The sequence below is a fragment of the Chrysemys picta genome, chromosome 1 (genome assembly GCF_011386835.1).
Source record: "Chrysemys picta bellii isolate R12L10 chromosome 1, ASM1138683v2, whole genome shotgun sequence".
Classification (NCBI taxonomy): domain Eukaryota; kingdom Metazoa; phylum Chordata; order Testudines; family Emydidae; genus Chrysemys; species Chrysemys picta.
The window spans coordinates 345,050,482-345,069,469 of NC_088791.1; the positions used below are offsets into that span (position 1 = coordinate 345,050,482).

The following is an 18,988-nucleotide window of genomic DNA, read 5'->3' on the forward strand; positions in this document are numbered from 1 at the left end:
CATCTGGATTCTACTGTAATACAAATACAGATGCTCCCCGGGTTACGCAAGACCTGACTTATGCAAATTTGTACTTACGGAAAAAGTTCCTTAAGCTAGAAATAGGAGGTTTTTTTAATTTTTGCATAACGGTTGGGTATATGTTTTAATTTACGCAAAATTCGAGTTATGCAAGGTGTTCCGGAACGCGATTGCATAAGTCAGGGAGGGTCTGTAATACATAGGTAAAACTATTTGAAGACTTTCTGGGGTGGAGGAAGCTAGGGGCAGGATACAGTGTTCCTGCAAGGAACAAATCTAAAAACAACCATATTCAGGAGTATGCTTTGGCAGAAAGTTTATTTGTTGAAAGGAACACCTTCAAAAAGGGTGTAAATTCAGTTCCTATCCTGTGTGTGTGTGTGTAAGTCTCTCTCCTTGAGAGACTGTAATCTAATTAACCAGACAAACAAAAGACAGAAGGAGAAACAAAAGCACAGCAAAGTGAAATGACTTACCCAAAGTCAGAACAGATTGGTGATAGAGCCAAGAACAGAACCCATTTCTTCTGGCTCCCAGTCCAGTGCCCCATCTACTAACCTATGCTGCCTCACAAGTGTCTAGCTTGACAATAGGCATCAAAGAGGATAAACATTGCAACCAAAATATGGCAATTTCTACTGTATGTTTGCAGTTATGGAGGTGGGTAAGTTGCTGGTCTGGTGAAGTCCCCTCAAAATGCCAATCTAAGGATTAAACAATGCCCTGCACAGATTTTCTGAATGTTGGTTCATAACCATTCTTCTGCCATTGCCACACCACTGTGGTTACTTTTGAGCTACCTTGGGGGAGATGTTCTAATCCCATTAGCATCTCGCTGTAGCTATTGTGAGGCCACCATGTTCAGTGCTAGTAAGAACAGAGTGAACGTTAGACTAAGTCTTTCTATTAAGATACTGCAGAGCAGTGCCACAGGGTTCTCTCTCAGCTATCTGGTGTGCCACAGTGCTTAGCCAGTTTCCATCATCCCATGGTCACAGGGCCGGTGCAACCATTTAGGTGACTTAGGCGGCCGCCTAGGGCACTAGGATTTGGGGGGCGCCATTTTCTTCGGCAGCGACTGTGGCGGCCGGATCTTCGGCCGCCCCGGTGGCCGCTGGCATTTAGGCAGAGGGAGCTGGGGCAGTGGAGCGCGGGGAGGGCCGCCTGCAGCAAGGGGAGGGGGGGGCGGCACGCAGGGGAACTCCCCGCCCCAGCTCACCCCTGCCCCGCCTCCTCCCCGAGCACGCCTCCCAGGCTTGCGGCGCCTAAGCTGATTGGCCTAAGCTGATTGGCTCCACCAGCCTGGGAGACGGGAGAAGTGAAGCAACCACGGCATGCTCGGGGAGGAGGCGGGGGGGGTGTGCCTCAGGGTAGGGGGTGGGGAGCTGCCGCAGGGGGGTGCCTCAGGGTAGGTGGTGGGGAGCTGCCGCAAGGGGGGGCCTCAGGGCGGAGGGGGGGAGCAGCCATGGGGGGGCGCCTCAGGGCGGGGGGTGGGGCGCAAGGTGGAAGTTTCGCCTAGGGCGCGAAACATCCTTCCACCGGCCCTGCATAGTCATAAACACACCCAGGCTCTTTTCCTTTCACCATGTGTTCCTTTTATACCACAGTTCTTTTGCAAACAGAACACGACACAGGCATATTGCAGCAGGGACTTGCCAGACAGCTTTTCTCCTCCATACCGTTCACCTTCTGAGCTCCTCCCCCTACTACCTCTTCCTCCCAATTACTGCCACTTGTATCAGTAGTCTAATAATGATCACCCAGGTGCTCATCCCCCAATAGAAAAGGGATTAACTGCTTCCAGCTAAGCCTGCAGCCTCTTCTGTGCTGCAGCAACATCAGTGATCAGGGTGCTGCTGCTAGCACTCTGACAGAGGCAATAATAATGTTAAATGGTGTCACCGTATGTACTTGAATAATAGATATATTTAGAGTTAGTTTCCGGTTAAGGAATTATATTGTGATGGCAGGAGACCCCAGATGGCACTGTTGCATATAGTTTACAAGCTCTTTTTTTTTAGAGTTTGAATGCTGTTCGGTCTTTGAAGAAATGCTGCACTGTGGTTAGTTTGGTGATGTAGTTTCTTTTGGGTGAAGCTATTGCAAAAAGCAGAAGAATTTTCACTCTATCTTAACCACTTGCGGAAGAGTTGCTCCCTGGGGGCTGGAAATCGATGTTTTGGCTGAGATTTCTGAAAGAGGGATTTGCTTATGTGTTGGTTGTGACCAGACCTGTTCAAGAACTGGTATACACAGTGTAAATAAAACAAGTTACACTAAGAAAATACCCAGAGTCAATGACGCTGATTTCTCCTCTAATGGGAAACTGGCCGGTAAGACCCCAACCTCTACTATGGCTCTGCAGAAGGGCGACAGTATTGTTGGTGGAGTTTTCCACTGGATGTTAAGTGCCATGGATTACAATTATCTTGGTTAGCTTGGGCTAGAGAAAGGAGGAAGTTACTGTGAGCAGATTGTGTGAGAAAATTTTAGATTTTGTAATTTTCTGGTCAGTGCAGTACACTCCAGTCAATAAACCACCGATTTCAGGCTTTGAACAATGAATAGGGTAATCCTGACTATCAAAGAACTAATGGGTAAGAATTAGGTGTTGCAGTTGCCAAAGGTCACTGAGAGAAAGCATGTTTAACTATTATATTTTCTGTGGGTTTGCATCAGCGTGAACCATGATGTAATATGTCTAATTTATCCACTTAAAAACTAGACTGTTACCACCAACACAATGGGGTCCCAATCCACGAATGGAACTCCTGGGTGCTACCATTATGCAAATAAATAGTAATAATCATATAATCATAGGACTGGAAGGGACCTTGAGAGGTCACCTAGTCCAGTCCCCTGCACTCATGGCAGGACTAAGTATTATCTAGACCAGTGGTTTTCAAACTAGGGCCACTGCTTGCTCAGGAAAAGCCCCTGGAGGGCTGGGCCAGTTTGTTTACCTGCCGCGTCTGCAGGTTCGGCCGATCGCGGCTCCCACTGGCCGTGGTTCGCCGCTCCAGGCCAATGGGGGATGCAGGAAGGGCGGCCAGCACATCCCTCGGCACGCGCTGCTTCCCGCAGCCCCCATTGGCCTGGGGCGGCGAACCGCAGCCAGTGGGAGCCGCGATCGGCCAAACCTGCGGACGTGGCAGGTAAACAAACCAGCCCGGCCCGCCAGGGGGTTTCCCTGAACAAGCAGCAGCCTTAGTTTGAGAACCACTGATCTAGACCATCCCTGACATGTGTTTGTCTAACCTGCTCTTAAAAATCTCCAATGATGAAGACTCCACAATCTCCCTAAGCAATTTATTCCAGTGCTTAACTACCCTGACCATTAGGATTTTTTTCCTAATGTCTAACCTATACTGCCCTTGCTGCAATTTAAGCCCATTGCTTCTCGTCCTATCCTCAGAGGTTAGGAAGAACAATTCTTCTCCCTCCTCCTTGTAATAACCTTTTATGTACTTGAAACTGTTATCATGTCCCCTCTCAGTCTTCTGTTTTCCAGTCTAAACAAACCCAGTTTTTTCACTCTTCCCTCATATGTCATGTTTTCTAGACCGTTAATCATTTTTCTTGCTCTTCTCTGGACTTTCTCCAATTTCTCCACATCTTTCCTGAAATGTGGCACCCAGAACTGGAGTAAAGCGGAAGAATTACTTCTCGTTTCTTGCTTACAACACTCCTGCTAATACACCCCAGAATGATGTTTACTTTTTTTGCAACAGTGTTACACTGTTGACTCATATTTATCTTGTGGTCCACTGTGACCTCTATCTCTCTTTCCATAGTAGTCCTTCCTAGGCAGGCATTTCCCATTTTGTATGTGTGCAACTAATTGTTCCTTCCTAAGGGGAGTACTTTGCATTTGTCCTTATTGAATTTCATCCTATTTATTTCAGACCATTTCTCCAGTTTCTCCAGATCATTTTGAATTATAATCCTAACCTCCAAAGCACTCGCAATCCCTCCCAGCTTGGTATCGTCCACAAAGTTTATAAGTGTACTCTATATGCCATTATCTAAATCATCGATGAAGATATTGAATAGAACCAGACCCAGAACTGATCCTTGTGGGACCCCACTCGTTATGCCCTTCCAGCATGACTGTGAACCACTGACAACTACTGTCTGGGAATGGTTTTCGAACCAGTTATGCAGCCACCTTATAGTAGCTCCATCTAGGTTGCATTTCCCTAGTTTGTTTATGAGAAGGTCATATGAGACAGTATCAAAAGCTTGACTAAAGTCAGGATATGCCATGTCTACTGTTTTCCCCCTATCCACAAGGCTTGTTACCCTGTCAAAGAAAGCTATCAGGTTGGTTTTACATGATTTGTTCTTGACAAATCCATGCTGACTATTACTTATCACCTTATTATCTTCTAGATGTTTGCGAATTAATAGCTTAATTATTTGCTCCATTATCTTTCCAGGTACAGAAGTTATGCTGACTGGTCTATAATTCCCCGGGTTGTCCTTATTTCCCTTTTTATAGATTGGCACTATATTTGCACTTTTCCAGTCTTCTGGAATCTCTCTCGTCTTCCATGACTTTTCAAAGATAATTGCTAATGACTCAGATATCTCCTCAGTCATCTCCTTCAGTATTCTAGGATGCATTTCATCAGGCCCTGGTGACTTGAAGACATCTAACTTATATATATATATATATAACTCCAGGGAGGAGTATAAAAATATTGCTCAGGCGTGCAGGAGTGAAATCAGGAAGGCCAAACCACACTTGGAGTTGCAGTTAGCAAGAGATGTTAAGAGTAACAAGAAGGGTTTCTTCAGGTATGTTAGCAACAAGAAGAAAATCAAGGAAAGTGTGGGCCCCTTACTGAATGAGGGAGGCAACCTAGTGACCGAGGATGTAGAAAAAGCTAATGTACTCAATGATTTTTTTGCCTCTGTCTTCACGCACAAGGTCAGCTCCCAGATTGCTGCACTGGGCAGTACAGCATGGGGAGAAGGTGACCAGCCCTCTGTGGAGAAAGAAGTGGTTCGGGACTATTTAGAAAAACTGGACGTGCACAAGTCCATGGGGCCGGATGCGCTGCATCCGAGGGTGCTAAAGGAGTTGGCGGGTGAGACTGCAGAGCCATTAGCCATTATTTTTGAAAACTCATGGCGATCGGGGGAGGTCCCAGATGACTGGAAAAAGGCTGATGTAGTGCCCATCTTTAAAAAAGGGAAGAAGGAGGATCCGGGGAACTACAGGCCAGTCAGCCTCACCTCAGTCCCTGGAAAAATTATGGAGCAGGTCCTCAAGGAATCAATTATGAAACATTTAGAGGAAAGGAAAGTGATCAGGAACAGTCAGCATGGATTCACGAAGGGGAAGTCGTGCCTGACTAACCTAATTGCCTTCTATGATGAGATAACTGGCTCTGTGGATGAGGGGAAAGCAGTGGATGTGTTATTTCTTGACTTTATCAAAGCTTTTGATACGGTCTCCCACAGTATTCTTGCCACCAAATTAAAGAAGTATGGGCTGGATGAATGGACTGTAAGGTGGATAGAAAGCTGGCTAGATCGTCGGGCTCAACGGGTAGTGATCAATGGCTCCATGTCTAGTTGGCAGCCGGTTTCAAGTGGAGTGCCCCAAGGGTCGGTCCTGGGGCCGGTTTTGTTTAATATCTTTATTAATGATCTGGAGGATGGTGTGGACTGCACTCTTAGCAAGTTTGCAGATGACACTAAACTAGGAGGCGTGGTAGATACACTAGAGGGTAGGGATCGGATACAGAGGGACCTAGACAAATTAGAGGATTGGGCAGAAAAAAACCTGATGAGGTTCAACAAGGACAAGTGCAGAGTCCTGCACTTAGGACGGAAGAATCCCATGCACTGCTACAGACTAGGGACCGAATGGCTAGGTAGCAGTTCTGCTGAAAAGGACCTAGGGGTCACAGTGGACGAGAAGCTGGATATGAGTCAACAGTGTGCTCTTGTTGCCAAGAAGGCTAACGGCATTTTGGGCTGTATAAGTAGGGGCATTGCCAGCAGATCGAGGAACGTGATCGTTCCCCTTTATTCGACATTGGTGAGGCCTCATCTGGAATACTGTGTCCAGTTTTGGGCCCCACACTACAAGAAGGATGTGGAAAAATTGGAAAGAGTCCAGCGGAGGGCAACAAAAATGATTAGGGGTCTGGAGCATATGACTTATGAGGAGAGGCTGAGAGAACTGGGATTGTTTAGTCTCCAGAAGAGAAGAATGAGGGGGGATTTGATAGCAGCCTTCAACTACCTGAAGGGGGGTTCCAAAGAGGATGGAGCTCGGCTGTTCTCAGTGGTGGCAGATGACAGAACAAGGAGCAATGGTCTCAAGTTGCGGTGGGGGAAGTCCAGGTTGGATATCAGGAAAAACTATTTCACTAGGAGGGTGGTGAAACACTGGAATGCGTTACCTAGGGAGGTGGTGGAGTCTCCTTCCTTGGAGGTTTTTAAGGCCCGGCTTGACAAAGCCCTGGCTGGGATGATTTAGCTGGGAATTGGTCCTGCTTTGAGCAGGGGGTTGGACTAGATGACCTCTTGAGGTCCCTTCCAACTCTGATATTCTATGATTCTATGAACTTGTCTAAGTAATTTTTAACTTGTTCTTTCCCTATTTTAGCCTCGATCCTACCTCATTTTCACTGGTATTCACTATGTTAGATGTCCAATGACCACCAACCTTCTTGGTGAAAACTGAAACAAAGAAGTCATTAAGGACCTCTGCCATTTCCACATTTTCTGTTATTGTCCCCCCCCCCACCCCCCACCCCACCCCGGCCTCATTGAGTAATGGTCCTATCCTGTCTTTGGTCTTCCTCTTGCTTCTAATGTATTTGTAGAATGTTTTCTTGCTACCCTTTATGTCTCTATCTAGTTTAATCTCATTTTGTGCCTTGGCCTTTCTAATTTTGTCCCTACATACTTGTGTTATTTGTTTATATTCATCCTTTGTAATTTGACTTAGTTTTCACTTTTTGTAGGACTCTTTTTTGAGTTTTAGATCATTGAAAGTCTCCTGGTTAAGCCAGGGTGGTCTCTTGCCATACTGTCTATCTTTCCAATGCAGTGGGATAGTTTGCTCTTGTGACCTTAATAATGTCTCTTTGAAAAACTGCCAACTGTCTTCAACTGTTTTTCCCCTTAAACTTGCTTCCCATGGGATCTTACCTACCATCTCCCTGAGTTTGCTAAAGTCTGCGTTCTTGAAATCCATTGTCTTTATTTTGCTGTTCTCCCTCCTACCATTCCTTAGAATCATGAAATATACCATTTCATGATCATTTTACCCAAGCTACCTTCCACTTTCAAATTCTCAACCAGTTCCTCCCTATTTGTCAAAATCAAATCTAGAACAAAATCAAATCTAGAACAGCCTCTCCCCTAGTAGCTTTCTCCAGCTTCTGAAATAAAAACTTGTCTCCAATACATTCCAAGAACATGTTGAATAATCTGTGCCCTACTGTGTTATTTTCCCAACAGATGTCTGAGTAGTTGAAGTCCCCCATCATCACCAAGTCCTGTGCTTGGGATGATTTTGTTAGTTGACTGGAGCTTCTAGGTGCAACCATTATACAAATACGTAATAATAATAACACCTCATTTCTCAGGAGCCGCTGCGCAGCCATCAGATGGTAACAACTATCAGTCACTGCTGACACCATTACCAAACCCGTCCACCTCTGGGCACTAACACCATTGTGATATGAGTGCATCACTAGCTCGTACACCACGGTGGCCATTGCATTACCAGAGCTCTCCATATCTATTTGTGGCCATCCCATAGTGTAGTTACACTACAAGAAAACACAATTATGAAAAGGGCCCTTTTAAGTGACAACTTGTGAAGAGAGCACAGCAAACTCTAGCACTGCCATTGCCAAAAAACAGTGGGTGCCTTTGAAAATCATAGAATATATTAAAGATTAAATAAAGGTCCCAGTAGCCAAACCTGAGCTGATTAAAAACAGTAGAAGTGGGAAACATATTTTGCTTGCCTGATCTTTCTGAAAACTCATTGTTCACTGTCATTTTGAATGCTATACTTGCAGAAGTACTGCTTCGAACAAGGCACTGAACTATGAATTTCAGCAAAACACTGGAGAGTGCTTAAGAGGATACACCTGTGCCAAATGTTTCCTGGAACTTTCCATTCGTCCTCTGTCAGCACTACTTTCAGCAGTGATGCAAAGAGACGGCATCCAAGAGGCATGTGAGAGCCCAATTCACAATAAAGATGGAGTCCATGTCTACACTTAAACCACTATAATAACACAACTGCACCACTGCTGCTGCGCCTCTGTAGCACGTCAGCACAGACACTCACTATACAGTGACGGGAGAGGGTCTCTCATCGCTGTAGTTAATCCACCTCCCCAAGAGGCGGTAGTTGGGTAATAAAAGAATTTTTCCACCGACATAGCACTGTCTACACCAGGGGTTGGGTCATCTTAACTATGTTGCTTAGGGGGTTGACCTAACTTCTTAGGGTAGATCTGGCCAAAGATTTTCTTGCTACACAGCTGATCTAAACAGTATCACTGAACTATCAGCATTGATCTTTGCATTGGACTCTTACTCGTTAGCAATGCCAAGTCAGGGCTTTAGTGCTGAGTGAAGAAAAAAACTTTACTCACCAGAACTTTATTTTCAACCACATCAGAGTTTACAACTTCACAGCCAGCAAAACATGGAGAGATGTATTCAATCCCATCAGCCCCACATATAGGGTTATAGGCCTTATCGAGGCAGTTGCATTTACTGTTACATTCAAAAGAGTGTTGTCCAACATCAGAGCTACAGTAGAAGGAAAGATATGACTATATTAATATATACATTGTGGGTTTATGTAGTATACCATATGTATATAGATATTAGTGAACAAGAGCTTGCTTGCTTAACAGTGAAAGTGTGTATTGGTGGACTCTGCCAAACCCACAGAAAAAATAATTTCCATAGATTAATTCTTGTACCTCTAAAAAAATCCCTCAAAAGTTTGAAAGTCTGGCCATGAACAAAGGCTGCAGCCACTTATATACATGCCATATATTTCTCCTTCAAATACTACCACACCATGCAAGTGGAACTGAGCAGCTCATGAGAACTAACGGTACCACATCAGGAATATGTAAAAGTAAAAAATTCCCAATTCAGAATTAATATTTTCTTCTTTAGTATCACTGTGTGTGAGCAGGTTCCTTCAGCTCTAAACTACAGTCCACACACTGAGTAGTCAAAACTCACCCCCTACCAGGGGTCTCTTTTTCTTAATAGAGGGTAAGGTTCTGCCTGCATTTCAACATATAGGGAGGCAGCCATTATTTCAGAAATATTCTCTCCATGTTAACATCTTGGTAAATTATCAACCAGTGAATGATGAGTCAAGCATTTTCCAGTATGAATTTTTTATTCCAAATTATTTGTGATCAAATTCAGTAAACTTGTGAGGTTTGTGACCTTTTCGTGGAGTTTTTTGGGTTTAATTCCTGTGTAAACTTTGTGGAATGCACATGGAAAGGGACACTTTATAAATCAATCAGTCAGCCAATGAAAATGTGGCAGAGGGCCAACCTTATGGTCTATATGACAAGTGGTACCTTCGTCTGTAGTTAAGGCCAGCAACTTTCTGCGTAGGGCAGCCCAGGAAGAGGAGGGGAAAGGCAAAGATCACACAGAAGAGCATGCCAATGACACACATGCCGCCACACTGTTTCAGAGTCATTTGGAACTTCTTCATGATGGCGCCACCCGCCACTATTCCAATCATTGCCCCGGGGATGTTCACAGAACCTTGGGAACAGAAACAAGAGCAGGGAGTTAAGATCCAAATATCAGTGAAAATACTTCAACACCTTCCAGTCAATGCAGAACATAGTAAATGGATTAAATGGTAACTGATAGATCTCAAAACGTCATTGTAAATAATAATTCCCTGTTCTTTTCATCTCATCTTTCATCAGTAGATCTCAAAGCATTTTACAAGCATCACATCTCCATTTTACAGAGGGAGAAACTAAGAAGTGAAGTCACTTGCCCAAGGTCACCCAGCAGACCAGTGGTAGAGCCAAGAATAAAACCCAGGTCTCCTGAGGCCCAACTCAGTGCTCTATCCATGAGACCCACTGTCTCCTGTAGGAGGGAATGGGAAATCATCATCCAGTGAGATTGATCACTTCTGCCATTTCCACATTTTCTGTCATTGTTTCTTGATGCAGGAACCAATTGATGACATGCTAAGGGCATGTCTGTATGCCGAGTTAGAGCATGACAATCTGGGGTGTAAATCCATGGAGCTCTACTGAGCCATGCACTCACTGGCCATATGGACTTTCCTACGTCAAGCTAAAAGTTCTGTTTGAAACTGCAGTAGATCAAACGGCACTACCCAACTTTTAGTACGCAGTGGCAGGATCCCATGGCCCATGCGTGCTTGGCACACTGTGACACTGCAGATTTACACTCCAGCTTGCTGGGCACCAAGTTGCCCTGTGGAGAAACCCTAAGGCTTGTATTATACTGGAGGTCATTCTAGACGATAAAAATAGTTCCTTTGAACTTAAAATCAATGAATCATCTGGGGATGATCTCAGAGCTCTTAAAATATTTTAGTTACTTCTCAGCCACATTTCCTTCCTGGGGAACTAGGCCCTTGATATATTTAACACTCTTCCCTGACATCTGTGCTCAAGTACCATCCACAGTTGAGTTCCTATTATCACATCTTAAGTCAAAGATAATCAGGCCTTTGCTGAGTGGACCGTAGGGTGTGGAAAGCACTTCTGATTTCTTTCACTGCCCTCCAGGAACTAAAAACAGCGGAGAGTGATTAAGCAAATTCACTCATGTAACACCTCCCAAGAGGTACCATCACCCCGCATATACTGGTTCAAACTGGATTTTCTAGAGAGCCAATAGACAAAGAAAGGACTGTTGGATAAAGAGCCTGAGTCTAAAATGAGTCAGGGCCTTCCTTCTGATCCAGCAAATGGACAGCACCTTCTGCCTAAAGAAAGGGCCCCAATCCTTAGGGAAGGGTTGGAGGGACTGGCACCAACCAGAGCCTTTGTGGAGATGAGGGTGGTGATCGCCGATAAGCTTATTAGAATGAGTGTAGGTTCTTTATTGTTTGTAATATGTTTTCTCTGTAGTGCTTTCACCTTAAGAATAAATGTGCTTGCTTAGAAAGGGCTATGTGGTAACTTAAAACCAAGTGCAATTACACTGTTTATAGCTTCTGTGGAGAAAAGTGAAGGGGGCCTGCTTAGGCGGTCTGACTTGCTGGGGAATTCACAGTGTAAGCAGAGAACTATGCAGCCTGGGAATTCCCTAGTTAGGAGGGAGTGAGATTAAATTAATGGAGATATCCTATCTCCTAGAACTGGAAGGGACCCTGAAAGGTCATCAAGTCCAGCCCCCTGCCTTCACTAGCAGGACCAAGTACTGATTTTGCCCCAGATCCCTAAGTGGCCCCCTCAAGGATTGAACTCACAAACCACTGAGCTATCCCTCCCCCTCTCTGCACAAGAGAGGCCATGGCTGGGGAGCTGGAAGCCTGAGAGTGGGTGCCCTTGCTGAACAATATGTGGGAATACAGTTGCAGTTGTCATGAACTCTGATATTATCTTTGATTTCTCCACACATGAAGAGAAAACAGATGGGACCATCTTTTTGTTCTGTGTTTGGACAGCACCTAACACAATGGGGTGCTGGTCCTTGACTGGGGCTCCTAGGCACTGTCATGATACAAATAAATAATAACTTTTAGTCCTAATGGTTTTTATTTTAGTTTAAGAGGACACAGAATATCCACCCCTCCCCCCAGCCAATGTTTGCATCTGAGAATATATCTGAGAGAGGGAGATTGCATTGGCCTGAGTCCACAGAGAGTTAAAGGTGCAGTACACAGAAACAGAGTTATAGCACTTAAATAGAGAGGTGCACCATATATCTATTTAACAAAGGGGACACTGAGGCACAAACATCTTACGTGGCTTGCCCAGAGCCACATAGCTAGCTCAATGGAAGAGGAAGGAGCAGAATTCAAGAGTCCAAGTCCTGTGCGATAACCACTAGAAAAACTCCCTTTGCAAAACTGTATGATCTTCAGTCAGTTTCAGTGAATGCTGAATATACTTTGTAGACCTGTTCCTGACCGACTTTGTAAATGAGCCCCATCCATCTCCAGCCCTACCTACCTCGCTTCTGGGCAGATCAGTCTGCATGTATTTGGTTGTTGTCATGTGAACTGGGTTTTGTTTGCGTTTTGCTGTCTCCCATGTAAAATTGCATTCAGTTTGGGGTAGCCTATCAGGAAACAAGGGCTTCAGTGCTCCCTAGCATGTACAGTAAGAGCTGCAATGTCTCCAGTAGTAACAGGCAGTACTTACCTATGATCATGTTGGCAAATGATGCAGTGAGAGAGAACTGCCTCTCCAGGAATTTGCCCATGAATGTTGCTAAACCGGCAACCATGGCAGACAGATTGACTTGGGCCAAAACCACCAGCAGATAGACTGGATGCCGGAGATTTCTCAACAAAACCACAGGAAAGACTGAAATGAAAAAGGAGAATTAGTAACAAAAACATATTAATATACAGAGCTGGCTGAAAAAAGGGAATTTCCATCTCATGGCAGATTAGCATGCATCCCACTAGCATTATAATAGTTATAATAATATAATACAGTGATAAGAGTAGTAATAATAGAGAGACAACTAGTGAGGAGGTGTGTGAAACAGATACTGGAAATTAGTTCTAAGTTTCTGTAATTCCTCTTCTGATTTTCCAGGGGCAGCTTAAGAAGATTCTTCTAATTATACAAGACTTAAAATAAGTGACACAGCATTGGCTCCAGGTCAGCCAGAACACATACACACAAATATTTAGCCAACTTCCATGCTAATAAATCTTTAACAGCTATGGCAGAAATTGGAAGAGGGGGGCAAAAAGGGGCATCTCCATATCTATTGAATAGACATGATTAACGGATGATAAGACCTTTTCATATTTATCAACTGCTGAAAAACACACACATTAAGACCTTTGAATGGTATTTACTACAGTTCTAAACATGCACACACACATCAAATACAAAAGACCTGAGTTAATGCCACATCAAGTTTTTAAATGCATGAGTCAGGACATTCAGAGTTAAGGTTTTTAAAGCACCCCTACTGTGTCTCCTTATATGCGTGGATTGCAATAGGGTCTTTCATTATGTGAACACACTTTCGTAGCCGTTTTCACCCCAGGATCGCCAAGTGCGTTACAAAAGGTGGTTAAGTATCACTATCCTCTCTGGGTGGCTGGAGAAACTGGCACAGAGAGGTTAAGGGCAAGACTGTGCCATTTCCATGCAACACTGCATTGTGGTGCAGCCCCCCGCCCTGAACTTCCTGCTTTACAGGTGGGTGTGTATATTTGGAGGTGGAACCAACTTCTAGGGTGATGTAGCCTCCACCCTGCCATGATGTGCATGGCCTGCTCCATGGAGCGGGGAGGCACAAGCCTGATCTTCCCCCTTTTTGAGTGGTTTGTGCCCCTAGGAAGGCAGATGTGGGGAGTCGTATGGAGTGCAGGGACTGTGAATACATCAGGCTCTTGTGCTGGGTACAGGGGAGGGAACCCACACAGGTGCCAGTCACAATCTTGTCTGTGGTTTGCCCAGGGTCACCTGGTAAGACAGTGAGAGAGTCAGGAGAATCACCTAGGAGTCTGGACTCCCAGGGCCCTGTTCTCACCATAGCTCATATGTATGGATTGTAATTTATTACTTATATAGCACATTAGATTTTCCTGGTGCCTAATGAATCAAAGGAATGACCAAAGGCGAGCTCATGATCTCAGCTGAACCATTGCAAATGCTTGCAAGAGCTCCACTGGCTTCAGTGGATTTACTGTGAACTTACACTGCTGTGAGTGAGATCAGAATGGGAACCAGAGTCTCTTTCTCTTAAAATCTAGGGGCCAAAGTCTGAGATTCTTATTTCATTTGTATTGAGTTCTTACTCGGGTGAGCTCACACTGCAGTGAATGGGAGTTTGCGTAGGTAAGGACTGAGTAGAAAGAGAGAAAGTGCCTCAGGATTTGGTCCTGTATACAGTATGTATCTCACACTGCCCAATGTTGTTTTGTCACACAGGCTGCTGTAGACACACACAGCCCATGCAAAATTTGCCTCTGCATTTCCTTTCCTTGGGCTTCCTGCAGGGACTCTGTATGCATCCGAAGAAGTGGGCTGTAGTCCACGAAAGCTTATGCTCTAATAAATTTGTCTCTAAAGTGCCACAAGTACTCCTGTTCTTTTTACGGATACAGACTAACATGGCTGCTACTTTGAAATCTGTTATAATGAACTCAGAAAGCAGCTGTGAAGTTGTAAAAGGTTTATTTCCTTGTTCACTGCTGCTGCAATTCCGGCATCTTTTCCTTTTGATCATAAAAAAGTACAGTTTTGGTTACAGACAAGAAAAACTAAGATGAACGCCCTAGGCGTTGCATCCTTGCTCTGGAATTCAGAGAAGAAAATAGTTTCACTTGCACAGCCCAGGCACCAGAACAAACAATCCCCTCCACCGGGGAATCAGAAAAAATGGATAACACCCACCCTGGGCAACAGTGCAATTTCCCGTTCTGTTCAGTCCAGCAGTGTGAAAGTCGTCTTTCATACGAAGTAGGAACCTCATGTCCCAGTCATGCCTCTACCACCCTATAAATAGCAAAGTTCCTTGCAACTCTTTGTATATTTTTGTGTCAACTAAATAAAACACACACCCGACGATCCCTTCCAGATAAACAGTAAATGATTTTCCCAGATGTGGACTCTAATTCCTTCTACTGATTTCAGCATAATATAATAGTATTTAATGTGTGGGAATAATGCCAGGGGTCACAACAAATGTGTGCGGTGAATTCGGGAAGTCTGAGCAACTCACAAATGATGGGGAAATGTCTGGCACCTTTTCCAAAATGAGGGCAATCTGTGGTCTGACATCCTGAGTCGGCGTGTGTCTAGGATCTAAAGCCATTTGGCTAGACATATTCTACCACCATAACATCACAGAACCCGAAATGTTATGCTTGACAGACCTTCTACCTCACCTCACGCTATAATCTTAACTCTGAGCCCTGGAGTTGGCACTAGCCACTAGAAACAAATTTTAAGTGTGGGTCAGCGTGGGAGGCCCTTCAATAAGCAGAGACGATGACTATGCCACATTCTGTGTTATGACCCATCATTTGCCAGCATTTTTCTTAATCACTGGCAATTCTTTTAATCAAGATTGGAATTTTTCTCCTAAAAGCTATGCTCTAGTTCAAATAGGAATTAATTCAGGAAAGTCTTGTGGCCTGTGTTACATAGGAGATCAGACTAGATGATCACAGTGATCCCTTCTGGCCTTAAAAAAGTGATGACTCTCCAGGCACTAAAACTGCCCTTCGCAGAGTTAGGAGTAGCTATGTTAAATGGTCTGGGGACTAGATTGCCAAAGCTGACACTATCAGATGAGGTGAGGTGCATCTGCCTTTCTAGGGATCAGGGATCCCTCATTTTGCCACTGAGTTATGTAAGTCATCCAAGCAGAGGACCACAATGGTTGATCCTTGCCGTGGGGATTTGTACTAGTAACATCTCACAACTCTGGGATGCAGAGAAGGCACAGTGGTCAGCTGTAGGCCAGGTGTAGCTAACTCCTGGTCACTATGGGTATGTCTATGGGTATGCGGCTGGCCCGTGACAGCTTATTAGAGCTCGTAGGGGTCAGGCTACAGGCCTGTTTAATTGCAGTGTAGATGTTCAGACTCTGGCTGCAGCCTGAGCTCTGGGACCCTCCCACCTCTCAGGGTCCTAGAATCTGAGCTTCAGCCCAAGTCCAAACATCTACACTGCAATTAAATAGCCCCTTAGCCCAAGCTCCATGAGCCCGAGTCAGCTGGCACATTGCAGTGTAGACATACTCTAAGCCCGACTAAATGAATTGTTTGCCTAATGAAGACAAGTTGTAACAGTTTCTCCTACAGCATTCATGTACGCTGTCCCTGCTTTCCTTAGTATTATCTGGGAGGTTAGAGTGCTGCAATATCTGTCAGGGCAGGTTGGGGCATCACTCAAAGAGGTCAGAGTTAAGGTTGTGGGGTGGGGATGGTGTGTACTTTCCCCCTATTTCCTGGTTTTCAGAGATTTCAGTGTACGTGAACTCAACATTCTGGAAGGGCACAGGTTAGGGGCGGGCAGGATTAACTCTGCCTTAACGAGAAAGTGGTGAGATGGGCATGATTAAAAGGCACTTGTGGATGGCCATAAAGGTACTTTCTGGACACACCTCTCAGCTCAGATACCAGCTCCTACCTCCTCCTGGCCACTCTAAGACCCTGGTAGGGGCCATGGGAAGGATGATAGAGCTGTGAGGAGTGTGTGTACCAGCTGTAGGCAGAGAAAGAGAAGAGAGTTGAGCTCCAGAGTCCCTACCTCACAACTGGGCCTAGTGCATGGGTCAAGGACTCTGCACACCCATTGGCAGCAGGTGAAGTGGGTAAGAAGTGACCCACATACCTCAGTGTGGTATGTGAATTAGAACACCCCCTGGTGAGGAATGAATCCTGAATTATATGTCTGAGAGGTGTGAAATGCTTTATTCATCTCAATGGATGGTCTCACCTCCTCTCCTTTCGTCTCAGTGCCCAGGTGCCTTTGCTATGCTCTGAGCATTATCTGTTCTCAGCTCCCTTCCCCCGTCTCAGCACAGTCTGCCTGGTGCATGCACTAAGTGCACCTGTTCCTAGTGCCAGGCACAGATACAGTTTGTCCTGCCCCGCAGGAATTTAATGAGCCTCTCCTGTCAGAGAACTGCTTCGTCCTGGCTGGGACTCTCGGGCTGGACTCTCTGTCATTTTCAATGTGGCAGCTAATACCTCCCATATCTGCCCATCTCTGTACCCCAGACTATGCTTCATTTCCTGGGCACAATACTACCCACCGAACTGAACATCCCTCAATAGAACCATAGATAGTAGAGATGGAAATGACCTAGTTCCAGTCACTGTAATGGGAGTACGAATGTGAAAGGAGGTAGCCCAATGTCATCCAGACCATCTGCGCAGGAGCCAAGGCTGCTCCCTGTTGTATTCTGGCTTTTCTAATTTGGAGTAATTCTGGTGATGTAGCTTTGCTAACTTTCCTTGGGTAACTGACCTCATTGTTTGAAAACATCCCCAGTGCCTTGCCTGAATTTTTTCCCATACACCATTTCATCCTCTTATTGCTAGTTATTATTCATTTAACTGCTTTAAGAGCATAAGAACATAAGAACGGTCATACTGGGTCAGACCAAAGGTCCATCCAGCCCAGTTTCCCGTCTACCGACCGTGGCCAATGCCAGGTGCCCCAGAGGGGCATTACCTAACAGGTAATGATCAAGTGATCTCTCTCCTGCCATCCATCTCCACCCTCTGACAAACAGAGGCTAGGGACACCATTCCTTACCCATTCCTTACATAGAAACAGTTCTTCCCACCCTTGAAATTCACTCCTCAGATATTTATAAACCGTTATCTTCTCCCATTGGGCCTGAGCCTGGAAGAGTCACAGTACATACAACTCCCAGTGACTTCCAGAGGAGTTGAGAGAGCTCAGCACTTTGCAGGATTGGGTTCTGGAGGAGGAGTCCAGACTAGGAGAATAAGAGCCCAATTCTGGTCTCACTGAAGTCAATGATAAAAATCCTATTGACTTTGGTTGTGCAAGATCAGACCTCTAGGGCCACATTCTGCTCCCACGTACACCCATGTAATCTCACTGAAGTCAACAGGGCTGAACAGGTGTAGGTGACAGCACAATTTGTTCTTTAATGGTCATTTTCATTTTGTAACTTTTAAATCGACAGAACAGCCCATCTGGGCATTTCCTTCTGCTCCAGCTGAAGTGAGCAATTTAAGGCCCAACTCAGCAAAGCACGGAAGCACTGTAAGCATGCACTTAAGTGTTTGGCTAATTAGCAAATGGCCTTAAACGTATACTCAAATTCTTTGCTGAATTGCAACATAAACTTGCGTGTCACATGGAATCATCCCAAAGTTTGGCTCAGCTCCAAGTAGGTTTTTTTAAGCCATCAGTTTTAAAAGAAAGCTCTTCCTGTTCTGTTCAGGCCAGCAGTGTGAAAGCTAACAGACGGCAGAGCACTTTCCACCGGGAATACACTGTGAAATATATTTTCCTTTCCAAAAGAACATTTCTAACTATAATTGGCATCTGTGAGCTCAGTCCGGGAAATGGCCATCTCTCAGGCCTGTCACTGTGGGATCCCAGTGCCAAAGCCTGTAAGCCCATTTTGAAAGTGCTTTAATATTAATAATGAACCAAATCCAGAGGGAACTCACTGAAGCCAATGGGTGTTTGCCTGAGTAAAGGCTCAGTAAACACTGGGTCAGGATGGCCTCTAGATGTGGCCCATAAATAATACATAGCACTTACACCTAGAACGTTGGAGCTTCAAAATGTTTATAGAGTGTAGATTTATTAATATGTATTTTTACAGAGTATAAACGCTAAGGAGGGAGAGGAATTATTTAGTGTGGTATCTGGGGATCTAACTACAAGCAATGGGATTAAATTAAAAAGGGAAAATTTGGAATGAATATCAGGAAAACCTTCTTGTGTTAAATCCCCATTCGGGTACTGATGCTGCTACCCCTTCTCATGCTGAGCAGCACCGACACTTAGATTGGTGACCTTCCTGTGTAAGTGCTAGTAGCCACTAGGGCCTTTTTGTGCTGCGTGAAAACAACAACAATGCACTAGCTAATTCAGTATAGGGAACAATCTTGTAGTGGCTCCAGGAAGATGGACTAGAGGGCATAATAGGTCTTTTCCATCTCTAATTCCTATGATTCTCCAAGTTCCAGGTTCTTAGCTCTATATTTAGATTACTTGCTCACACACCTCCCATTCATGTTGGTTTTAAAGAG

General features: G+C 44.9%; 1 protein-coding gene across 2 annotated transcripts in view; it reads right to left on the minus strand.

Moving 5' to 3' along the window:
- The window catches only part of SLCO2B1 (solute carrier organic anion transporter family member 2B1), a 100,156-nt gene that overhangs the window by 20,704 nt on the left and 60,464 nt on the right, over positions 1-18,988 (minus strand). For both annotated transcript variants that reach the window (XM_065596365.1, XM_065596369.1), the window contains 3 exons: positions 12,411-12,575; positions 9,621-9,813; positions 8,661-8,820 (listed from right to left, as the gene is read on the minus strand). In XM_065596365.1, coding sequence (XP_065452437.1) covers positions 8,661-8,820; positions 9,621-9,813; positions 12,411-12,575 — 518 coding nt within the window. The remainder of the gene's footprint in view (positions 1-8,660; positions 8,821-9,620; positions 9,814-12,410; positions 12,576-18,988) is intronic.